This window comes from Myxine glutinosa, chromosome 12 (genome assembly GCF_964187855.1).
Source record: "Myxine glutinosa chromosome 12, kmMyxGlut1.1, whole genome shotgun sequence".
NCBI lineage: Eukaryota > Metazoa > Chordata > Myxini > Myxiniformes > Myxinidae > Myxine > Myxine glutinosa.
In genome coordinates this window covers 105,808,440-105,835,145 of record NC_136272.1, presented here as the reverse complement: position 1 = coordinate 105,835,145, position 26,706 = coordinate 105,808,440, and the positions used below count along the sequence as shown (strand labels likewise).

Genomic DNA, 26,706 nt, shown 5'->3' with positions numbered 1-26,706 from the left:
AATGTGAAAGTTTTTTTTTGTGTTAGCCACCTAGCTAGTATTTCTAGAGGAAAAGGAACAAGAAATAGTAAGAGGAAGAAGAACAAGAAATTGGAAGAGCGATCAGAAGAAAAGGTGAAGTGCAAATTAAAGGCCACATTATTTTTGGAATTGCAAATTGGGTCGAATAACGTTTTGGAACAATTGATAATGCATCGTCAAGGATTGGACCAAGACTTCGGATCAATTGCAGGTCGATACATGTAAAAACACTTCTTTACAAATAACATAACTGTTTTGTACCTGCGACGACGTGTGGTAGGTCTAGAAGAGCTCCGTGTGGTTGTTGTTGTTGTGGCTCTTGTTGAGGGTTGCCTTTTGAAATGTTTGGTCAGACGGGTGCCAGACCTGACCCACATTTGTCACTTGACTCCACTCACCATGGCACCCAGATAAAATAATATGGCCGCCATCTTGGTTTTATGGTGGGCCTAAGACATCAGGCCTGTAAGTCTCTGCTGATTATACACTGCCCGGGTTTATTGCGTCAGATTTCCATCGACTTTGTTTGGGTCGAGCGTTGATTGGAAGGGGACAGGGGTGTCTTCAAGTGTTATGTAATATCTCCGGGGGTGTGAAACCAGACACAGCTGTCCAAGTCAGAGTCATAATTGATATCGAGCCAAACCATGAAAACTCTCGTAGATTCATTGCAGAATACCTTCAACAGCAAGGACAGAGGGTTGAGTGGACAGAGGAAACAAAAAATATATATTTTGTGTCGCAGGTTGTGACCACAGTGTGACCATTCTTGTTTAATAACAAAAGGACAATAAGTATAGATTTGCATGTGGTGTGCACATCGCACATTCTAATTCATTTACATTAAAAAAAAAAGTATTTACAGTAGTAAAAAGATGGAATGTTCACTTTGGAATAAGAAAGTTATTGCAGCTCATCCTAAAGGAATACAAAGATACACCACAGAGTGGTGATACTGAACCAGGAACAAATTTCTCTGGCAACACCACATCGCTCAATTAATACGAAGGAAAAGCCAAATATTATGGTTTCGCGGAAGTTACGAGTAATTCTGCTTCATCAGCTTTGCCGTTTGACGACAGCATGTTATACAAAGTGCTCAAGCTTACGAATCCAAAGGTTCCATGACTGGTGTTATGCAATCCTGGTTGCCTCTTCATAGCTCCACAACTGGTGCATGCATGAATCTTCAGTGCTCGTAGGTACGAGGTTATCTTCACTGATCACAGGCAGGAGGTTATCGATAATAACCTCACCCCGAGCATTTACTCCTGGTTACTTCTCCGTTGGGCCTGCAGTCAAGGTTCACGCTTCAAAGGCATTCCAAGAAACATTTACAGAAGCCAGAACAAGTTCCACCAGGTGTTTTACGTCTTCAGTTCGTTCTTCATTCAGAAAGGAAAACACTTGAGCGGAAGTCTTCACTTGGTTCTTTGTGAAATCACGTGTCCTCCTGTCAGGTTCAGGGTGAAGGAACATTACTACGTGATCAGGAAGCAATCATTCATGCAATCCAAACCTTTAAACAATTAATGTTGGACAGGCTCGGGTAGTTAGTTGGGCAAGGAACATCTCTATATAATTCCAGCAATCTGTGTGTGTGTGTGTGTGTGTGTGTGTGTGTGTGTGTGTGTGTGTGTGTGTGTGTGTGTGTGTGTGTGTGTGTGTCTGTCTGTATGCGACCGCTGTTTCTCGACAACTACCGGTCCGATATACTTGAAACTTGCCAGGTATATTGCTGGGGACCCGAGGATGTGCCTTTTCAAGGTTTGAAATTAATCGGACAAGTGGTTCCCAAGGTATGGTCACCGTACTCGCAAGCCGTTCGCTTTGGCTTTGCGAATGGACCAAACCATTTCATGTAAATAGAGGGGGGGGGGGTTCTGTGGTCGTTACTGCCACGTGGTTTCAAAGTTTTTTTTTGTTGTTGTTGTTTGCACGCATGTTTTTTTGCACGCACGTACGGGCAAGCACGTACGGGCAAGCACGTACGTGCGGGCACGCCCTAGTATATATAAATATTTCAGTAAGTATAACGTGTTTGGCCTATTCGTGTTCCCATCTGAATCTCTCACTCATGATGGAGGGAACACAGGTTAAATTGCCAAATAGCTTGTCCATTGTCCAATATCCATACGTGCTGATCTCAGAGCACCAGTTTGGATTCTGTTCCTGTCACTCAAACACAGATATGTTGTTACTTTTCCATCAACAATGAGCCCCCAAATCTCAATCAAGATGTCAGGAACATCTCCCTGGACATATCTTGAGTGTTCCACACAGTCTGGCATCCTGCTTTGCTTGCCAATATCTCACCTTCATAGTTCATACTGTATCTGCCTTTGTAACTTCCTCCACTCATGCAGTCAATGTGTGCTTCTCTACGCACTCCTCTCTCACAGTACAGGCTGGAGTGCTCCTCGGGCAGTATATCGGGACTTAACTTGTTCCTCATATACATAAACAACCTCTTCGATGTTCTGGAAAACCTTTATTTCCTTTTTGCAGACGACACGACATAATTTTGTCAATGCCATTTCTTTTATTTTAAAAGGATATATTAAGTTCTAAATAAAAAACAAAGGTTCTGGAATATTAACAGTGAAATAATCAAAATAAAGACCAATTATTGCACTGTAGTTACAAGAAGGAAGCCGGACATTAACAAAACATACACACACACACACACACACACACACACACACACACACACACACACACACACACACACACATACATAAACACACACATACACACACACACACACATACATAAACATACACACACACACACACACACACGCACACACATACATAAACATACACACACACACACACACATACATAAACACACACACACACACACACATACATAAACACACACACACACACACACACACACACACACATAAACACACACACACACACACACACACATACATAAACACACACACACACACATACATAAACACACACACACACATACATAAACACACACACACACACACACACATAAACACACATACATAAACACACACACACATACACACACGCATCTCGTTTTTTCATTTCTGTTCCTTACAATTCAACCCCTCTCTTTCATTCACAGACACACACACGCACACACACACACACACACAATTAATTGTACAGTATCGGTTGTTCCTAAACTTAAATAATTTAAAGGATTGTTGTAAATGATGTTAATTTCACAACATCCCATATTCAACTTTATTTAAATTGTAAACCTCAAACATAGTTTCTCCACCTAAAGCAAGAACCTTAACCCGTAAGCAATTGACTAGTTTCCCGACTGCATGGATCATCAGCTGGGCACCGTTCTTCCTCATACACACACACACACACACACACACACACACACACACACACACACACACACACACACACACACACACACACACATAAACACACACACACACACACACACACATAAACACACACACATACATACGTATAAACACACACACACACAATATTATATATATATATAATATCTATAATTCTATCTATAATTCCACTAATCTCTGTCTGTGTGTGTGTATGCGACCGCTGTTTCTCGACAACTACCGGTCCGATATACTTGAAACTTGCCAGGTATATTGCTGGGGACCCGAGGATGTGCCTTTTCAAGGTTTCATATTGATCGGACAAGTAGTTACCGAGCTATGTCCAAAAAACGATTCAACCAATCAGAGAGCAGCGAGCTATCACGTGCCCGTACTATATCTATATCATGCCCGTACTATATCTGCCCGTACTAGGGCATTAAGTAAAAAAGATTTTTCACCATTGAGTGGTAGGGTTAAAACGATATATGTCACCATATCTAAAAGAGTTGTCGACTTATTCGGACGACACTTGTATATAGAATTGTAGGAACACAAACATACATATAAGCGCACCTATACAGACATAGATATTGTTGCGAATATGGAATTTGGCCTCCATATCCGCTTGTAAATATTCCCCTATTTTCTCCAATACTCCCCAACTTTCCCCAATCCCCCATTCCCTAGTCCCATTGCATGTAAATAACAATCAGTAGAGCCGACCTTCCCCTTATTCCCCCATTAAATGTCGTGCCCAGGTCCACCGCACCACACGTAGACAACTTTCGGACATCTTCCTAGTTATTCTTAGTCTATGTCAGTTAAGGCCTCGTTTCCATTAATTATGACTCTTCGTTGCACCAGAATGTGATTATATGGCATCAGTAGTGAGTTTAGGACCTTTCCCATACCTCCTTCCATCTTCTTCCCCAACAATTACAACAACAACAGAGGAGATGGCGGCGGAGCGGGGGAGGATGCGTCCTCACACCGGCTCGATTAGCGCCATTGACCACGCGCTCCACGGGGTTACCACGAAGGGGCTCCTTGTCAGCTCCTCGTCAAGGGCGGAGCCTGGTAAACCCCCCCGCACGCACCCAATGAGAAGCAACGTGCCGATTCCATCTGGGGCGGCGCTAACGAGCCGAGGGCGTGTCACTCCCCGCCGGATATACGCGGCCCCGCGCCGGATCCCGGATGTGACGACAGATGCGCCCCGAGCTGGAGAAAGAAGGACCTGCGAGCGCTGAGAGAGAAAGGCCCGCCTGTGAAAGAACGTCCCCTCCGAGCGCTGTGAAACCTCCCGCATCTCTGGACCGGACCGGGTCGATTCTAACCTTTGAGCACAGGTGCACCTGGAGCCATCGCTACCCGCCTGTCCTTTCCATCAACCCCCGTGTGAGTCAGCCGTTGTCCCGTTTGCCTGTCGTCTGTTGGGGAATAATATAAGATTGTGTCTAAGTGCTTGTCTTTCTATGTTGTACCTCTCGTCCCTGTAATCTGACCTTCCGTAACGAATATAATCTCCTCCGGAGGTCTTGAGAACCGTATCCCTGGTGTCGTCATTTTATAACCCAGCCGGGTGTCTTCTTTTTCTTATTGAGCCAGCGTGGCGCGGCTTCGTCAACGTCGAGTATAATCGGTAACTTGTGCAGACGTGGTCATACCAAAACCGCTCGGTAAACTAACATCTAAGCCACGTCTGTAACAATATATTATGTACTTGCAAGTACTTGTAAAAGCTATTTTATATTTGAAGTTATAACCTTAACCTACAAGCAATTGACTGGTTTTCCAACTGCCCGGATCATCAGTTGGACACCGTTTTTCATCGAGGTTTCGATCCTTTCAGCCCAGAACCCTCCAAACGACGAATCTACAACCCTGACCGCAGGTCCACATCAGTAGATTACTCGACATCAATGGACCCACAACCTCAAAGTTTTGTCCAGACAATTAGTCAACACAGCAATGCAATATCAAACTAACAAACGAATAACTTAATCATAAATCACTTTATATAATAATATACTAAGCGATAAATACTTCACCTGACAGACATGTCCATTACACAGCATCTGCATTCAACCATCGACTCAAACTGCTATTCAAATATTCCAACTGTCATCCACAACGATTCCACCATGATGCACTGCGTATCCTAGCAACCACCAACCAATCACATTAATGCTAACTTATAATACATTTTATATATATATTATTTTTTACCGACATACCTCCATTATTTAATACTTATATCAAAATGCAATGCAATAGGAACTTGCTTACATGAAAACCAACCAAACTTAAACAAAAGGTGACGATGGAGTCCAAAGACATTCTCACAAGACCTAAAGAATTGCGGAGACCAAATACTTTTGTTTATTTCAACATATTTTCGAGAAAATTGTGAGTTATTTGAGAAACTGCAAGGGTGCCAATATTTTTGGCCACCACTGTATAAAGCAATTTCTAGAGTGTTGAAAGTTCCCCAGAGCACAGTGAGCTCCATCATTAGGAAATGGAAAGAATATGGAATTACCCAGACTCTTCGTAGAGCTGGCTGTCTGAGCAAACTGAACAACCAGGCAAGCAAGACCTTGGTCAGGGAAGTGACCAAGAACCCAAAGACCACTCTGACAGAACTACAGAGTTTCTTGGCTGAGATGGGAAAACCTGCCAGAAGGACAACAGTCTCTGTAGCACTTCACAAATCTAGGCTTTATGGAAGAGTGGCCTTTACGGAAGCCACTCCTAAGAAAAAGGCACATGACAGCACCCCTGGGGTTTGCAAAAAGACATGTGAAAGACTCCGAGAACATGAGGCAAAATATTATGTGGTCTGATAAGTCGAAAATTGAATTCTTTGGCCTGAATACAAAGCGCTAGGCCTGGTGGAAATGATCATGCTATGGGGATGCTTTTCAGCAGCAGGGACTGGAAGACTTGCAAGGATAGAGGAAACAATGAATGGAGCCAAATACAGGCAAATCCTTGAGGAGAACCTGCTTCAGAGAGCAAAATACCTGAGACTGCGGAGAAGATTTATATTCCAACAGGACAATGACCCCAAGCATACAGCCAAAGCAACACTGGAATGGCTTCAGAACAAGAAAGTGAAAGTCCTTGAAGGGTGCAGTCAAAGCCCAGACTTGAACCCCATTGAAAATCTGTGGAAAGACTTGAAGATTGCTGTTCACCAACACTCCCCATCCAACTTGACAGAGATTGAGCAAATCTGCAAGGAAGAATGGGAGAAACTCCCCAAATCCAGATGTGCAAAGCAGATACAGACATCCAAGAAGACTTGAAGCTGTAATCGCTGCCAAATGTGCCTCTATGAAGTAGTGACTCAGGGGGTAAATATGAAATATTTGCACTTTCGTAAATTAGATATTTCTGTATTTCATTTTTAATTATTCTGTAAAAATTTCTAAAATAAAAATTCCACTTTGATATTTTGTGGTATTATGTGTAAATAGATCAGAAACAAAAAAAAATCTCAATTTAAACCATTTTAATTCAGGCTGTAACACAACAAAATGTGACAAAGTCAAGGGGTGTGAATACTTGCTGTATAGTATGAACCGTGTGCTCGAGTAACTTAGATTTACTACTGCATTAGGGATTTGTCAGAGATAAGGCATACGTAATATGTGCACTGAGGGGACAGTTCTGTCCTTTATCGAGCAGAATAGGGTAAGGTTGTCTCGTGTACAACCTCCTGCACAGGCAAGGCCAGGTGGGGAGCCTGTGGCACTTAGCACTTATAATGGACAACATCACGGGTTGTTTGGCCAAGGAAAGAAAAGTGAAATGTGGAGTTCCGGAGAAGGGCGGGATGGCCAAAAAGGCAGCACAGGCAGCGGGTGGCCAATTAATGGAACCAGACGCTTGCTAGAAAGGCAGTCCTTTGAGCTAAAAAAAAAAACTGTGTATGTGCATTCGCGCGGTAGATCGGAGATCAACGGCTGCTTTTTATAGTAGAGCCAACAGAGTCATAAGCCCCGTCAGCATTGCAGGGAAGTGGAGCTGCCTCTCCTTGTCTCCTGGCCTCCTCATTGCCATTCAGCCTTGTCACCATCCACTCGCCTCTGACCATGCCATACCATACCATCCTGCATGACCACTGCATCATAGTGCACTCAAAACGAGATCGTGCCTGCCCAAGTCCCCACCTGTCCCATTGTTTGGCTCACTGAGGATAGGCTTTATAGTTCTTTTATTGTATATCAGTGCATTTGCTTCCCTACTTGTTTGTCCTTTGAGTGCGTGGTCTCTTCCATTTATTTATTATTAGCCTCTCTCCTTCCCTCTTATTTTGTTAAAATAAACCATTATTTGCAGGAAACATTTACCTGCCTTTTGCCTTTGTGCGCACCCAGATCAACCGCCAAATTTGGTTTATGTATTGAAAGATCCTTGGGGGATCATAACTGGTTAACTTGAATGCAATGATAGAAAATTCTGAAGGCAGTGTAATTTCAAACATCGTTTTGGTCATTCGCGAGGGTCAAAGACCATTCGCCACGATGGGTGCATTGGTCCGACCAGTTAGTCAACGTGACGAAATCTTTCAATCCTGATAAAGGTGGTGGTGGTGGTTTTGCATGCAGGCTGTAGCTGTTTCGCTGCATTATCCACGAGTCCAGATCTTACACAAAAAAAACTTACTGTTGGACTGTAGTGAATATCATGCTACAGCAACTTTTATGAACACCCATAAATTAATGCTGACCTGGAGCCCGAGACAAGAAATATGGATTAAACAAACCGAGGAAGGTGGTTCCACATGGACGAGAATGGGAGAGGGTGCAATACAAAAGTCGTGATGGCAAAATTGCACAAGTAAATTAAATATTTATTCAAACTAGCAACGATACCCGCCCTATGGGCGGGGCTTCAATTAATTGGGAGGCCCAAATGAAAAGGCAAAATATCAGAAATTGAAGGCTTTTTATTTTATTTTAAACGATTCATATAAACATCCGTTGAATCATATCACACGCAAATCATCAAAATCTAAACAGTACATGGCGCCCATTTTGAAAAAAAGATTGAATTCTGCAAAACGGAAGCGGCCGCTACACATCTTTCTCAGTCGCACGTTTATGTGTGAAGAGTGCGCGCCGAATCTAACACGGAAGCAGCCGCTACACCTGTTTCCCAGTCGCTTTGCACACGCTGCCATGTTACTTCGGAGCCGCACGTTTATATAGGAAGAGTTCGTCAGGAGTCGATCTACTCTCTCCTGGTACGTAGAATAAACGGTATTTGTAGAATTTCAACAAAAGCCACATCACTGTTCATATCAGTAAATATTATTCCATCGTGTTTGGAAAAATTGGAAAATTGGAAAACTTGGAAAAACAATACAGCCGATTTTACTCCCAGGGGTCCCAGGAATACCCACCCAAAATATCGTTGCGATCGGTTGAGCCGTTTTTGCGGTACCTTCGGACAGACGGACGGACATTTGGTGAATTATAGTAAGATTGTGTTTAAAGAAGAAGGAATTTGGAATTCACAGCCAACCGTTCCTCATCATGAATGGCATCGTAATCTTGACATGAAAAGGTAAGAGGGGTTTTGTTTTTATTATGACACATCAAGAAGATCATGACATCACTTGCGTTTATACTTTAGTTTATATTCTCAATGAAGAAGCATTTCAGTAAAATAATGTGATGATTTCTTATTCAATTTCAGTCCTGCAAACTTCCATGTAAAAGTCTAAAATATTCAAGTGATGATATAAATAATACGAAGGAGTCCATTACCGCTTATATAAAGCAATAAATGAATCAATGAATGAGCAGGCATCATGGAGATCTCGCGAGATCTTGTCGGGGCGGTCACGGTTTTTCGAAGCTGTTCCACGATCTTCACGCACGCTCGAAGTTAAGTAATTGTCACATTTGTATTTTTGTCGAAACTGTATTTATCTTACGTGTGGGTACCTTTTGCGTGTCCCTCGGAAGATTTATCGGTGTTAATCTTTCATACCTGTAAAAAATAGTCGAGAATTCCGTGCCGTGCGGCCTAGTTGTTGAAGCTTCCGACCTTGAGGCTTGGTTCTCTCCGGGCATCCAAAGCGGTTATTTTTTCATTCGTGTGTTTGTCAAATTTCAACTCGTTATTTTATCGTCCATGCGTTATTGTTTGTTTATAGTTAGTTTTGGTTTGAATTTCCTGTAACTCGTAATTAATTAATCATGTTCTGCTCCTCGTGTGCGGCCTTGTACCCCCGTCGGTGTTTGTTAACTTAAGTCCCCTACATCGTGTTTTCCTTGGCTCTTAGTTTTTTCCCTTCTACCCCGAACATAATACTCTTTGTCTAACGTTTTAAATCCCCACCCCCCCCCCCCCAAAAAAAAATAATAATAATAATAACCAAAAACATTTATTTTCCTTTTTCCACGTGTGCTGTTGTCTCATCCTGTACTTACAGTCCAGGTGTGCTGTTCGCCCCGCCCCCATTATCTCCTTGCCATCCACCTTTTGCCCTGTTCACGTGACTCGTGGTGGTCCCTCTCGGCCCTCCCCCCGTTGGTATTTTGTGCATATAAGATTGTTTACGGTTCTGTTTCAATATTATTTAAATATGTTTAACCTTTCCCCTTCAGTGTTTTATTCAGTGGTATATTACAACACGCTGTTTTTCTTCCTATTTAAAAGGCTTTTCTCAATTTCCTCTCCAACTCATTCCACGTCAAAAAAAAGAAATTCAATCTCTTATACGTCTTCCTCACTACATGGTCTAAATTCACATTCATTCCATCCCTCCTCCATCGTTCTGAATCGGATTGCTAACTTGAAAATCACAACAAACCCAATTTGTTATCAATGTTCATCTTTCATTAATCATCCACTTTCTAAACTCCCCTCTTGCCCCTCCCCTCCAAATCCCCCCCCCCCTTGCACCTACACTCCTAAACTCCCCCCTTGCCCCTCCACTCCTAAACTCACCCCTTGCCCCTACACTCCTGAACTTCCCCCTTGCCCTTCCCCTCCTAAACTCCCCCCTTGCCCCTCCCCTCCAAATCCCCCCCCTTGCCCCTCCACTCCTGAACTCCCCCCTTGCCCTTCCCCTCCTAAACTCCCCCCTTTCCCCTCCCCTCCAAATCTGCCCCCTTGCCCCTACACTCCTAAACTCCCCCCTTGCCCCTCCACTCCTAAACTCCCCCCTTGCCCCTCCCCTCCTAAACTCCCCCCTTGCCCCTCCCCTCCTAAACTCCCCCTCACTCCTCCCCTTCAAAACTCCCCCCCAACCCCTCCCATTCAAATCTCCCCCCATACCATTCCTCTCCCATTTTCCCTCCTCCCCCCTCCTCCTCAAAGCTGCCTCCTCCCCACTTCGTCTCCCTTCTATCTCATACCTCCACCCCCCCCCCAACCTTCTACTTTCCTCTGCCCCCCCTCAAGCAACCCCTCACTGTGCCTCATCCCTTCACCATCAAACCTTTCATCCTCCTCATCCTTCCCTTTCTTGGAACTCTTCTGTAATCTCTGACACACTATCAACTGCTCTCCCTACCTCCCCCTCTCATCCTTCATCTTACCCTACTCCTCCCCTCCCCTGTCCTGTACCCGATGCTCCCCCTCTCTCTTCATTAACGGTATGGACCTCAAACATCCGGGGCCTTCGCTCAAACCTGACTGATCTCTCCATACAGGTTGCTTCTGACAATTCAGACTTGATCTGCTCAACAGAGACTTTCCTCCTTCAAGATGTCTCCGATTCCTTAATATCTCTTCCTGGTTACTCCCTCCTCCGGTATGATAAACCTGAGCCTCGTCCTGGTGGTGGGGTGGCTATCTTTATCAAAAACTCTCTTCCTCACTCTCCTTGCACTGCCCTCTCTCCTCCTCACCCCCAGGAGTACCTCTGGCTATGGCTTCCCTTCCGCTCCCACCTTTTGTTCATATGTGTTCTGTACCATCCCCCAAACAGTGATGACTCCATTTACATTTCACTGTCTGACAACATGGACCAACTTCTATCCACTCATCCCAACTCTCTCTTCCTCATATGTGGTGACTTCAACTGTCATCATGCCACCTGGTTGGGTGTGGGTTCCTCTCTCACCAGTCATGGCACCTCAGCAAAGGACTTCTGTGACTCACTGGGATTGACACAATCTGTCAATTTCCCGACCCGGATGGAGTATGGAGTATGGAGTATGGAGACCCGGATGGAGTTCCCGACCAATGGAGTATCTTCTCTTCTAGACTTGGTTATGACAAACTTCCCTGCTAATGTCTGCTGCTCTTATTCTGCTCCAATCGGTTCTTCTGATCATGTGCTTGTCAAAGTGGACATCTCTCTGGCCATTCTCAGAGAGCCTCCTCAGCGTCGGCGAGTCTGGCATTTCACTCAGGCCGACTGGGACGGTCTTCAAGCAGCCATCAATCGTCTGGATTGGTCTCCCATCTCCACTGCCTCTGACATCAATTCTTCCTGGGAATTCTTCCAAAGCAAACTGCTCTCTCTCATGCACAGATTTATCCCATCTCGTCTTCAGTTGTCTTACCCTTCCTCCCATCCATGGTACACTGAATCTTGTGGTGAGGCAGTTGCACTGAAACAACTTGCCTTTGCCTCTTGGAAGGCTAATCTAACTGAAGGCAATCTCAGTTCCTTCCACCAAGCTCGGAACAAGTGTGTGTCCACCCTCAGGAGTGCCAGGAAGCACTATCTCTCCTCACTCAAGAATGAACTCTCAAACCTGTCTCCTTCCTCCAAATCCTGGTGGCATCTGGTCAAATCCGTTTCTGGTGTTTGTTCCCCCTCAATCCCCTCCCTTACCTCAAATGGCCAGACAGTTGACATCGCACGTGACAAAGCCGAATGCCTCAACTCTGTGTTTGCCTCAAAATCTTTAGTCCCAAATGCATCTCTCTCTGTTCCCACCTTTCCCAGTCGAACCCAACTGCTCCTGGACTCTGTGTCCTTCTCTCCTGACAAGGTGGAGGAGTTTTTGTCTAACCTCGACTCTGATTCTGCAACTGGACCAGACGGCATCAGCCCACGGGTCCTAAATATCCTGCTCTGCCACTCTATCCCACCCTCTCTCTGTTCTTTTCACCCTATCTTTTGCTCAAGGTCATCTGCCAGCATCCTGGAAATCAGCAAACATTACCGCTTTACACAAAAAAGGTGCAAAAACAGATCCTTGCAACTACAGACCAATCAGCCTGCTCCCAATTATCAGCAAAGTCATGGAATCCATCATTGCTTTGGATATGAAATCTTTCCTCTTCTCCAATGGCTTGATCTCTGATCATCAATTTGGTTTCAGACCAGGTCACTCTACTCTGGACATGCTGCTTCTGCTGTCTCAACAATGGATGGAGGTCCTCAATGCCAAACAGGAAATCAGACCTGTCTCCCTTGACATATCACGTGCCTTCGATACGGTCTGGCACCCAGCTCTGCTCACCAAACTCTCCTCCTATGGTATCCATGGAAATCTCCATGCATGGCTTGCGGACTTCCTCTCTGGTCGTAGTCAACGTGTGGCCCTGAATGGATTTCTCTCATCTCCCCTTCCTGTTCAAGCTGGAGTTCCCCAAGGCAGTGTGCTGGGCCCTGTGCTTTTTCTGGTCTTTATCAATGATCTCTCTGACTCTCTGGAAAATCCTCTCTATCTCTTTGCTGATGACTCCACTCTCTGCCGCTCCATTCCTCTTCCCTCAGATCGGCAGTCTGCAGCCTCCTCACTCTCTGAAGGCCTGGACAAAATCACAGACTGGTCAAACAAGTGGAACATGTCTTTCAATCCTGACAAATCTCACACTCTTACGATGTCTCTCCAAAAAGATCGACTGGACAACCCTCCCATCTACTTTCTCAACAATCCTCTCCAAGAAGTTCTGTCGCTCAAGCTTTTGGGTCTCACTATCTGCCATGATCTTTCTTGGGAAAATCACATTTCCAAGCTGGCCTCCAAAGCCAGTCGCCGACTGGGCATCCTCCCTCGTGCGAAGTCCTTCCTCGGCACACCTGAGCTGCTCACCACATACAAGGCTTTCATCCGCAGCTCAATGGAATACTGTTCTCCCCTATGGGCTGGTGCTCCTGCCTCACACATAGCTCGGCTTAACGCTGTTGAAACCAAAGCTTTCAGAATCATTGGAATCTCCCGCGATGAAGCTATCTCTGAGGGTCTTTCACTCACTCACCACAGCAGGTAGGTGGTCTTTCTGTCTTCTACAGACTCCTCTCCGGCCTTGCTCCCCCAGCTCTCTCTGTGCTCTGTCCCCCAAATATTCCTACAGGTCGCACAAGATCTGCCTGCAACCCTCTTATGGTTAAACTGCCAAAATCAAGACTCTCTGCTCACCTTCACTCCTTAATTCCGCTTTTCTCCCGCCTCTGGAACAAACTCCCTCACTCTCTTCAATCCCACTCCTCCCTCCAGGTCTTTAAAACAGCTGTTCACCACCATCTCTTATCTTCCCCCATCCAAAACCTTGATCTTTTCTACCCCCACTAATTCACCCCAGATCCACCTTGTTTGAAATTCCAACTTCTTTCCTGGAAGTCCTGGCAGTGTCCATATGTTTTATACCTCTCCCACCCCCCCATTCCCATGCCTCCCCCCCAAAGCCCTCTCCCTCCCACAGATCTCTCAATGTCTCCATGTCTCTCGGTCCCTGCTCTCAAATGTTGTGTTTGTGTCCTTCCCCCTGTCTCCCCCATCTTGTCTACCGCTCCCGATGTTATTTGTTTTATGTGTCGGTTTGTCTTTCTGTGTGATTAATGTTCGCTCTTTCACGAGCCTCGAACTTGTATCCAAAAAAAAAAAAAAAAAACCTCATTGTTCTCTCTGGGACGCGTTTACAATGTCACTGCCAAAGAGAAACCTTTATGATCGTCGTTTAATCTGTCAAAACCTATATAAAATTTAAAATGTGATTCTTTGAATGTTCTAAACTTATTAGCTCATTATGAGAATTATGAGAATGTACCTTTGGTCTGGTGTGACATCATGTTCCTTAACGTCTGCACATCTCCACGCAGGGGGATGAGGGCGCGACCTCCAATATTCTGGGGCACGTGCTCCACCTCGCACGGTAAAGGTCGCTTGGGTGGCCAAAGGTCACCATTGTGCTGTGGAAGGTGCAATAGATGAGTGTCGTATATTTAGTCATGATTTATCTAAGGATATCATTGGCGGTCGTGGGGCTGAGGAGGGGGGATGGGAGGAGAGGTTACATATAATCGATAACTGGACATTAATATATAATTATTGTTCCTCCAGAAATCAACATCTGTCAGACTTGTGTGAATATTAAGAGTCACCTGTAAGTACAGGATGCCCGAGTACCATTCCAGGACTTCCTGCTCATCTTTACAACAAAAATACCTGGTGGATTAGGTGGGAGATGGAGGGGAGAATGAGCAGGTTGTTCATGGAAGAGGAACAAATAATCTACAAAAGAAAAATGTAATGAAACAATTGCGATAAAACACGAGCGCACACCTTTAGTGCAGGGATACTTTTTACAAAAAATAATATAATGCAACAAACTTGATTGACCATCAGACATGGGCATGTAAGAGCGAGAAAAAAAAGAAGAAAAAAAAAAATATATATATATATATATATATATATATATATATATATATATATATATATATATATATATATATATATATATATCTATATATATTGTTTCGTTTATGGGGGGGTAGGTAAAAGAATACCATAGGAGAGGTAGAATTGTATGAGGAAATAGCATGGACCACATAACGCGTAGGAGAATTTCGATGTACATACGTAAGGAAATGGTAGCTTAAGGTTGTTTAAATGTTCATCATACGAGGGGTGATGACGTGTTAATTAGTAATAGGGTTAAAGGTAAATTTTCCCCAGTGTGTGCCTTCCCTCTGTGGCCAACCCTTAAATTATAACAACCGCCGGCAAAAGCAAGCAGGGTCCGCAAAGTGATCCCGGCCGGGCTAAGCCCACCCCTATGGACAAATATGGCAAAAGACCCGCCCAGGAGAGGCGGCCGGCAGATCAGTGTGCGGAGAAGAAGGCCGGCAGGCCATGCCCTGAGGGAGGCAATTGGCCCGGAGGACGTGGACGGGGCGAACTGAGAGGGAAATTACGCGATTGGCTCTTGCAGCTGAAGATGAGGAGAGCGCTTGGTTGGTTTTGGTCAGACAAGAAGGCTTCACAATTTTTGTGCGCTTTTGAGGGGAACATTTTGTGTGGCAATCACAAGGACCTTTGGACTGCTGGGCTCACCAAGGAGCTGAAGGCCACGTTGTCCTTCCCAGAGATGAGGAGAGGAAACCTTGAGGGACCAAAAAGAAAGAGGGCCGTCTTCATGACTTGCCTGACGGTCCTGGGCGCCCTCGACGCATGGCGCTCGTCGCCATCTTGTGCACTTTCCGCGCGGTGGCCCCGAGCATCGTCACCGCCACCAACCTTCTAAAAAGGTTCCATTTTGAGGCCAAAGCTAAGTGCCGACCAAGGGGGATTTTGTTTTTTTTTCACCTTACATTTTTTTGTAAATTACACCTTACACCTTACAAGGGGGATCACCTTACATTCACATTTTCACATGCGTGTGTTTCAGTCAGAGTGGAGGTACCTCACCATAGGATTTTACCTCAGTATTCATTTTCATTCCACGCTTTATTTTTATGAAATTATAATTGTTGCATTTTTAAAATTTGTCGTGTCTGCATGTTTTGTGGTTTCGGAATAACCCCATGTGTTTCGTGAGACAAAACGCCTCACATGTCTTCCATCCTGCGCACGTAGATTAACTGCCAAAAGCGGGAGGTCGCCTCAGGAGTAAAAACTGGTTCGACCATCCGTCTCCCCTGGTATGAATTGGCAGGGACGTGAAAAAAAAAAAAAAAAAAAAAAAAAAATATATATATATATATATATATATATATATATATATATATATATATATATATATATATAGATAGATAGATATATATATATATATATATATATATATATATATATATATATATATATATATATATATATATATACAGACGGCATTTAATATGGAATTTTTTTTTTTTTCTTGACTTGGGTTTACTTTCTGAACTCGGTATATCAATCTGGTGAGTTTATTTTACGCTTCGGTGATTTCTTTGTAAAAAGAACCATGTCACTGATTGTCTGTCGCAGGAAGAAGTCAATAACAGGATTATATCACAGGTGACATGACAAAATGTACGGACAGGTACATTTGACGATTGGCTTCACAATCGGGTATATAAGGGTTGTTGCATTCTGTATTAGTGGAAAACAACTGCTGCACGTCTACAAAAGTTATTGCCGCTTCCCCTGGAGATGGTCCGTCAACTCGACAATGTTGTTTGTCATTTAGTGGTGGCTTTACGAAATTCCAGCATGAAACAGCGTTCTATTTCTCGGCAGTATGGCGTCACTCAAGGTCAGGTGTCAAAGATCCTGAAACGAAATGCTCAGAGGGTTGTCCCTACTCCAATACCGAGGTCAGGACGTCCCCGCAGAACCACAACGAGGGATGATCGCCAGCTGCACCAGTTAGTGCGCAATGGCCGTACCAAGTCAGCTAATCGGCTTAGGGCTGAGTGGCAGCAACTGACAAATGTGCCTGTATCCAGAAGGCTAGTCAACCAACGACTGGTTCAAGCAGGCTATCGTGCCAGGCGTCCCCTGAGAAAGCCACGTCTGACCAGACAACACCGCCAGCGCCGATTGCAGTGGGCCAGAGTGCACAGTCAATGGCAGCCAGGACACTGGAATCACGTGATCTTCAGTGACAAGTCTATATTTCTGGTCTATCGTCAATATGGCCGCGTCCGAGTGTGCAGACAAGTGCATGAAGCCTACAACGAAGATTGAATAGTGCCAAGAGTCCAAGCTGGAGGTGGTGGGGTGACCATTTGGGCTGCTTTTCATACAGGGGCAAAACTGACCTGGTTGTTCTGAATGGAAACCTGAACCAGTTCAAGCACAGGGCCATTCTGGAAGAAACATTGCTTCCATTTGTTCGTGCAGCCTTTCAAGGAAACTTTGTCTTCCAAGATGACAATGCACGGCCTCATCGTGCTCGCATGATCCAACACTTTCTTGCTGACCGTGGTGTAGAGCATATGGAGTGGCCTGCCATGTCCCCTGATATGAATCCGATAGTGAACTTGTAGGCAGAATTAACGCGTCAAATCGACAACTTGGACCAGCAGCCTGCCTCTGTGCGTGAATTGCAGCAGGCTATTGTCACTGCATGGCAAGCGATTCCTGTCCAAACCTTGGCAAATCTCGTGAACAGCATGCCTCAATGTGTACGTGCTCTCCTGAATGCTCGTGGGGGTTACACGAAGTACTGAACTGTAATTTTACTGTCCGTAATCCCAATCGTAATTTAACTTTTGTTTTTGTTAAAAAAAATTTTTGTCTAATGTGCAAAATAAAGAGATACTTCTGGAAAACGCACAGAAGTTTAACACAGTACTGTCCGTGAATTGAGTTCGATATCAGTTTACATCACTTTCAAGGATCAATTTAATTGCTTCAATTTAAATGTCAAATGTGGTTTTTGTTTCTTTTAAAGGTCACATTAACAAAATCTAGAATAATTTCAACATAATTCCAACGAACTTTTGGTTCTAAGTCATCTTGAAAAGTAAGTTCACCCTCACAAAAAAAAAATTCCATATTAAATGCCAAGTCTGTATATTGTTACAGATACGACTTTGATGGTATGGTGGGCCGAGCGGGATGGCCGCCGTATCCGTACAAGTTACCCCGATTGCACCCGGGGTTGACTAATCGCGCTATGCTGGCTCAATAAGAAAAAGAAGACACCCGGCTGGATTACAATCACACAATACGACACCAGGGATACGGTTCTCAAAGGTTGTTATTACAATTGCGGAAGGTTTAGATTACAGGGACAAGAGGGAAACATAGGAAGGTGGGCACTTAAACACACTTATATTATCCCCGGACAGACGACAGGTAAACGCGGGACAAGGCTCACTCACACGGGGTTTGATGGCCAGGAAAGCGGGTAGCGATCGCTCCAGGTGCACCTGTGCTCAGGGCAGGATCACGTACGGTGGTGTCCAGAGATGCGTGAAGGTATCACAGCGCTTGTGGGTCGCGACTTTGGTCTCAAGCTGGGGAGGTCGCTCAGCGCTCGGGAGGGTGGCGTCTTTTCCTTCCAAGCTCGGGGCGCATCTGACGTCACGTCCGGCGCGGGGCCGCGTATATCCGGCGGGGAGTCACGCCCTCGCTCGTTAGCTCCGCCCCATATGGCATCGGCCCATGGCTTCTCATTGGGTGCGGGGGTTACCGGCTCTGCCCTTGACGAGGGGCCGACAGGGAGCCCCCTTCTGGGTAACCCCGTCGAGCACATGTTCAATGGCGGCCAACCGAGCCGGAGTGAGGACGCAAAGCCGCTGTTGTTGTGGTTGTTGTTGGAGCTTGAGATGATGGGAAGAGATGCGGGGAGGTATGGGAAGGTCCTAAACTCCTACTGGTGCCATATCATCACATTCTGGTGCAACGAAGAGTCATAATTAATGGAAACAAGTCCTTAACTGACATAGATTAAGAATAACTAGCAAGATGTCCTATAATTGTCTACGTGTGGTGCGGGGGACCTGGGCACGACATTTAATGGGGGAATGAAGGGGAAGATCGGCTCTAATGGGTGTTGTTTACAGACAATGGGACTAGGGAATGGGGTAAGGGGAGAGTTGGGGAGTATCGGAGAAGATAGGGGAATATTTACAAGCGGATATGGAGGTCAAATTCCATATTCGCAACATTGCACCCTTCTCTACCCTCGGGGCGTCCCGACCCGATAAATTTTTACCTACTTTAGTGTGGCACGCAATGTAGTTCCCTCTACTATTAACTCTACCCTGAGTGCGACAGTTTTATAGATATTCACAAATGAGTAAATATGTCCCCCTGCGACGTTGCACCCTTCTCCTCTCAGAAACACACCCACAGGATAACCGAATCCGGAAAGAATCCTCAAACTAAACATACAGCCGGTAGGGAGCATTATTTACAAGACTACGCTGATATTTACACTACGATCCAGGACCCGTCTTTGGAGGAACACATGCAGATGTTATGCATAGAGAGAGCGCGCTTGCCAACATCGATACACCAACCCACGAGTGCTCTGTGGCCGACGGCCTTTAATAACGTGCAGAGCACCCTTTCCCGAGCATCAACAGCACCACCCCACCACCAATCGGTGCAGTCACCATTGTTCATTGGAATAAAAATAACTTCAACAACCCCTAACCCTGCAGGTGTCTCTTGCTCTTCTTGTGGTGCACTTGGTGGTAACTAAAAGTGGTTCACCTGTATGGCATAGGTGCCACGTTGACCCATAGGTCCATCCCCGGGTGGTGCTTGGCCGCAAACGAACTGCGGTCCATTGTGGGTGGCCACAAACATTGCGGTCCATATGGTGTACCGATCCAGGCAGCGAACAGCGAAAGTGCAGGCCCACAACTGCGCAGCCAGCACCTCTCTCTCCTCTCTCTCTACCCCAAAGCCAGATCCTCGGAGGTGGGAGACAAAAGAAGCAGACAAGTGAGTAAGGTGGTAAGGGCGCAAAAGTGCACGCAATGTAAGGTAATGCACACTGGGGGCACATGGGAACCAGGTGAGACAGGTACGTTCCTATCGTACGCCCCCCCCCCACCAGGTAACCTACATGGCCCCTCCCTTACCCCTTACTGCATCCACACAACACAACACTACTCATAAACATCTACTTTACAAATCAACAAACATCCCTACTGTCTTCCCCGTTCCTCCCATATACCAAATTCGGCTTCTCTCCCTCCTAACCAATCAAATTTGCCATTTTCAACTCTCATCAAAATTTGCCATCTCCAACTGAACATCAAAATTTGCCATCACCAATTCATCATCAGTCCCTCCTAGGGAGGGAGAGATGGAATCACCCCAATGTCTCATCCACGTCGTGATGCGTCTCACAAATCCTCACAGCAATCTCATTTCCTGCAACAAACAAAGAAAACACAGGTGTGGAGTCATCATCATCACCACAGGTAAGTGGCTGCGTATGGTGCGACAGGTTCATCAATCCTAACTATCTCCTAAATGACTTTAACAACTTTACACTACCCGGGGTCTTCCTCCGGCCAAACCATTGGCCCTCTTACACTATGGGTTCTAAAAACCAATTCCCATTGGCCAAACTGTGGTGCTCTTCAATTTGGGGTCTCACTCCCCCGATTCATCTCCCGGTGCCCTCGTACAATTTCTGGGCTGCGACGTGTACCTCTCCCAGTGGGTCTACCCACCTGCACACCTCCACCACTGCAGTTGCCTCCGAGCTTACCTGCTCCTTACCCTAACCTAACTACCAGGGGAAGGCCCTCTGGCTCTCTCCCCACTCCGTGCCCTCTCTGGCACTGGGCTGCCCGATCCACACCCGGGATCCTCAGGCACCCACTCACAACTACCGGCTCCCAGAGCCCACCTGCGGCCTCACCTGGCCGACATCCTCACAGTGGTGGAGTGCCCAACCAACTACACACACTAACAGGCTACACGCCCAGCCATTTCCACAACACTAATGCACCCATTCACAACACCATTCTGCAACCGCACCACAAATGCCAATATCCAACCACAATTTACCTGCACCCTCTACCTAACACTTACACTACCCGCCCCGGGTATCCGTGATGGGGGTCCACTCTTCCCCCATTCACACCTTCGCACCATGCACACCACTCCGTACCACTTACTCCAACTCTCTCCACACACCTGTACTTGCACACCTGTGCTCTCACACCTGGTGCCACCTGCACCCTTCTCTCCCCAAGCGCATTCGCGCTGATCCACACACTCACTACTCATACACTGCTCCACACACCTGTCCAGTTGCACACCTGTGCAATCACACCTGTTCAATTCTCACACACACGGCATCATCTCAGCTAACTACTCCCTTCTGAACTTTGCGCTTCCCAGTCGTCCCGTTAAACTATTGCGCTCCCACGTCATTATCATCCATACTAATCTACCTGCGTCCCCACTACAGGTATCAGTCACTAACTAAACTTAACGTTACCTAATGTCATCTTCGCTAGATCCCTACACACCATATCCTAACCCACCCGGGCTAGTTTTCACTGCCATACACCCCATAAGCTATTGCCCCTTTGCCCCCCATGGGAAGGATGGTGGATTTGCCATCCCACCACATCGGGGGTCTCTCACTACCAATTTTGCACATCAAATTTCAACAAATTAAAAATTTGCCAATCACTGCCCATCATCTGCCAATCACTCCTGCCAATCCCTTGCCAATCATCAAATTTTGTTTTTCTCCAATTTTGGGTCCAAAACACTAACCTCATCACCCAGTCTACTCACTAATACCTCTCGGTGCGCCAATCCCTGTCCAAAGCCCGGCTTCGTAAAGCCAAGCAATGGATGCTGGTTGTTTTGTGCCAGCGGCTGGGTGCGTCCCGCATTCGGTGCAGGGAAGGAGGTTTACCCGGGCCGAGATCCCACGCACCATCTCGGCACGGAGCCATCCAATGCCCCGATCTCGACCTGCCGGCACGTCTCACCAAAAAGTGGTCGCCATGACGACCCTTTCGATCGGGCTGCCAGCTCCGCCTAGTGGAGCCTGGACGCGGCCGTTCAAAGCGAGGCCCGGCACGCACCGAGGGCCTGCTTCGGCTAAAAGTCGCTCTAACCTCTAACCCGTTTAATGTCGATGCTTCACCTGCATGCTTACACCCCGAAGCCCGTTCCTTGCTCACACATCCAGCCGTGCCCATGCTCCTCGTACCTTTCCTTACACACCCAGGTACACTCATTCCACCCACAGCCTTGGTCACACACCTGACCACCGAACATTTTGGCACACATTCGTTCGTAGCACACCTCACCAAAACACCTCTTCGCGCCCCCTCCTCGGTCACCTCCTCTGTGACAATCACAGGTGTGCCCTCATTCGCACACCCAACCACGTGCCTCACCACCAACTCCAGCGTGCATTCCCACTCACGCTCTACCATTCCAGGTGTGCATCCTTCCATCCCAGGTGTACATCCTCGCTCACCTGTCACAACTAACTCACGCTCCATGTCACTCTCACTACTTTCACCTCCACTCGTGACAACGCACTCACCCTTACTCTTGACAGCACACTCTTTCCTCCTGCACCTGTCCGTCACACACCTTTCTCGCGCACACTCTCCCGTTACACCCTCTGTAACACTCACCACAGGTGTGCATTCTTCCTTGCCTTTGACAGCGCACTCTTTCCCCATGCACCTGTCCGTCACACACCTTCCTCGCGCACACTCTCCCGTCACATCCTCTGTAACACTCACCACACCGCGCTCCCATGTGCTTCCTCGCACACACGCTACGACCGACTCATTCTCGCCAACACCCTCACTCCTTGGCACGCACTTTTTCCTCACACACCCCAGAGTCGGACTTTCTCGCACACCTCCTCTTTCGCACACCAGACCTGTCGCACACTTCACCAACGGCCTCTCACGAACACCCGGGTCTGTCTCGACCCCCAAGCCTCTTAAATCACCTGGCGCATCATACGCACGACCATATTGGTCACCACTTACACCGGGTCCTCTTCCTCTTCGCTTCTCCTCCATCACCTGCGAATCCCTCATCCGGTTAATGAGCACATCATCACGATCCAAACACAGACTTTGGACCAATTCTTTTACCTCCTCCTTTATCTCTTTCTTATCCTCTCTCCGTCGCTTCTTAATTTCGCTCACCCCTTCTTCCACTTCTTCTAATTTTTGCTTCATCTCCTTCATCTCTTCGTGCGCCCCTTTAAGTTCTTCCTCTAACTCCACTTTATTTTTTTCTATGTGCTCCCGCACCTCCCGCTCTTTAACCTCCATTACCTCTACCACCTTGTCCATTTTCCTCGTCAGGTCCTCATGTACCGTCTGGCACTCTTTTTTAATTACCCCTACGTCCTTTTTCATCTCCTTCTGTGTCGATTTTAAACCCTCTATTACCGCTGTGTTCTTCTTTACCTGGTCCCCCAACTCCTTTTGTCCCACTGTCAGTTGTTCTACTCCCAGCGTCAACTCCTCTATACCACCTTGCAATTTTACAATCCCCTTTCTCACCTCTTTCTCCATGCGCTCCTTACAGTGCCTCACCTCCTCGCGCACTCCTCCGACCTCCTCACTCACTCCTCTTCTGATCTCCTCTCCCATCACTTGCATCTCCTGCCCAGATGCCACCCTCATCTGCTCCATTTCCTCCCTGTGAGCATCCAGTTTGGTTTCTACCCCCATTCTGACCCCCTCTATCTGCTGCTCCATTTGTTTAACTTCCCTTTCCGCTTGGTCCCTCATGTCCCTCAATTTGCCTTCCATACTGTTTTCTAACCCCTCTAACCCATTTTTCACTTCTTTTATCCCGTTGTCTAACCCCTCAAAATTATTGTCTAACTTCCCAATTTTCTTGTCTAACTCCTCAAAATTATTGTCTAACTTCTCACCGGTACCCCTCGCTTCGTCCCTCATTACCCCCATTTGGCCCTCCAATCGCTCACCCAATCGCTCAATTTGGCTCCCCATACTCATCTGTACAGCTGCCTGTAACTGCGCAATGAGGGCCTGCATGTCAATCGGCTGCATGTTAAAGCCCGCTGATACAGCCGGCTCGGCTACCGCACGCTCGTGCGAGGCGCCTTTTTGCGCGCCCGCTACTTCGTGCGTGACGGCGCTATTTTGCGAACCTGCCGCCCTCACTGCTTCGCTCTCCTCCTGTCCCTCAATTTGGTCCTGGATCGACCCTACCTCACTCTCCTTTACCGGACCCCAGCCGTCTTGATCCGCCATAGCGCGACTTTCAAAATTCGGTTTTTATTTTTTTATTTTCGTAAAACAAATTGAAATTTCGCCGTTATAATTTCGCGCGGGAAACGCGCTCCGAATCGATTTTCCCTCCCAAAATTTGGGCCTAACTAATTTAGTCCCGGGTTCGAATTCCACTCCTCGACACCAATTGTTACAGATACGACTTTGATGGTATGGTGGGCCGAGCGGGATGGCCGCCGTATCCGTACAAGTTACCCCGATTGCACCCGGGGTTGACTAATCGCGCTATGCTGGCTCAATAAGAAAAAGAAGACACCCGGCTGGATTACAATCACACAATACGACACCAGGGATACGGTTCTCAAAGGTTGTTATTACAATTGCGGAAGGTTTAGATTACAGGGACAAGAGGGAAACATAGGAAGGTGGGCACTTAAACACACTTATATTATCCCCGGACAGACGACAGGTAAACGCGGGACAAGGCTCACTCACACGGGGTTTGATGGCCAGGAAAGCGGGTAGCGATCGCTCCAGGTGCACCTGTGCTCAGGGCAGGATCACGTACGGTGGTGTCCAGAGATGCGTGAAGGTATCACAGCGCTTGTGGGTCGCGACTTTGGTCTCAAGCTGGGGAGGTCGCTCAGCGCTCGGGAGGGTGGCGTCTTTTCCTTCCAAGCTCGGGGCGCATCTGACGTCACGTCCGGCGCGGGGCCGCGTATATCCGGCGGGGAGTCACGCCCTCGCTCGTTAGCTCCGCCCCATATGGCATCGGCCCATGGCTTCTCATTGGGTGCGGGGGTTACCGGCTCTGCCCTTGACGAGGGGCCGACAGGGAGCCCCCTTCTGGGTAACCCCGTCGAGCACATGTTCAATGGCGGCCAACCGAGCCGGAGTGAGGACGCAAAGCCGCTGTTGTTGTGGTTGTTGTTGGAGCTTGAGATGATGGGAAGAGATGCGGGGAGGTATGGGAAGGTCCTAAACTCCTACTGGTGCCATATCATCACATTCTGGTGCAACGAAGAGTCATAATTAATGGAAACAAGTCCTTAACTGACATAGATTAAGAATAACTAGCAAGATGTCCTATAATTGTCTACGTGTGGTGCGGGGGACCTGGGCACGACATTTAATGGGGGAATGAAGGGGAAGATCGGCTCTAATGGGTGTTGTTTACAGACAATGGGACTAGGGAATGGGGTAAGGGGAGAGTTGGGGAGTATCGGAGAAGATAGGGGAATATTTACAAGCGGATATGGAGGTCAAATTCCATATTCGCAACAATATATATATCTATATATATATATATATATATATATATATATATATATTTTTTTTTTTCTTTCAATTTTAGAAACAGGAATCAAATTCCTGCGAGGGGCTAAGTGTGAAAAAATCCTGACTCAATGCGGGGCTCGAACCAGGAACCTCCATTGATTACGCGTCAACAGTCCACTGCGCTATTGAGCCAGCCACAATCTCCTCAGAACTTTTCCACACTTAACACTGCGAGCTTTATAATGGCCGATGTTTTACGTGCCTGCTAGGCAGACCCCGAATGTTAGCGTAAGTATATGCATGCGTATGTGTGTGTGAATATATATATATATATATATATATATATATATATATATATATATATATATATATATATATATATATATATATATATATATATATATATATATATAATCGTTAGATTAAATAAGACGCGGACGTAGCTTCAGGACGTCGATCTTTAATTGTCGACAAGCTTTCGACCAACAAAGGTCTTCTTCTGAGTCAGCCCCAAGTTCGACGGAAGTCCGTCGAACTTGGGGCTGACTCAGAAGAAGACCTTTGTTGGTCGAAAGCTTGTCGACAATTAAAGATCGACGTCCTGAAGCTACGTCCGCGTCTTATTTAATCTAACGATTATATATTCAATGCAAATGAGACGCCCTGCTCGTACTTTGGAGTTTCTACTATTTCTTACAGTTATATATATATATATATATATATATATATATACATACAGTCAAGTGAAAAAGTAAGTACACCCCATGTAAAGTTTTGACTTTTTCAACATATTTCAACATACAGCTATTTGATCTTCATTTCAACAATATTGATAGCTAAAGGTGATATAATACAACAAATATCATGAAACATTTACATTTTGTAGTCCATTGAATAAATTTAAATAAACATAAATGCAAATTTCGCATGTGGAAAAAGTAAGTACACCCCTACATTTATCACTTCTTCAAATACCTAAAATTAGAATCAGGTGCACCAACTCGGGTGCAAATGATTAGAACATCGTTAGAGAGGATCTTGGAGGAACCTGTCTTATTTAAACCTCAGACATTTAGTTTTGTTTGCTCTTTGTTGTTGAAGTGTGCGGCGTCACCATTCCTAGATCAAAAGAGCTCTCTGAGGCCTTCAGAAAGGAGGTTTTAGATGCCTATGAGTCTGGGAAGGGATTTAAAAAGATCTC

At 46.2% G+C, this 26,706-nt stretch overlaps 1 protein-coding gene across 6 annotated transcripts in view; it reads right to left on the bottom strand.

Moving 5' to 3' along the window:
• Nucleotides 1-763: 763 nt before the first annotated feature.
• Nucleotides 764-26,706, bottom strand: part of LOC137437722 (arf-GAP with Rho-GAP domain, ANK repeat and PH domain-containing protein 1) — a 191,189-nt gene continuing 165,246 nt past the window's right edge. For all 6 annotated transcript variants that reach the window (XM_068132286.2, XM_068132288.2, XM_068132289.2 and 3 more), the window contains 3 exons: nucleotides 14,679-14,742; nucleotides 14,345-14,486; nucleotides 764-1,474 (listed from right to left, as the gene is read on the bottom strand). In XM_068132286.2, coding sequence (XP_067988387.2) covers nucleotides 1,443-1,474; nucleotides 14,345-14,486; nucleotides 14,679-14,742 — 238 coding nt within the window. In that variant the 3' untranslated portion in view covers nucleotides 764-1,442. The remainder of the gene's footprint in view (nucleotides 1,475-14,344; nucleotides 14,487-14,678; nucleotides 14,743-26,706) is intronic.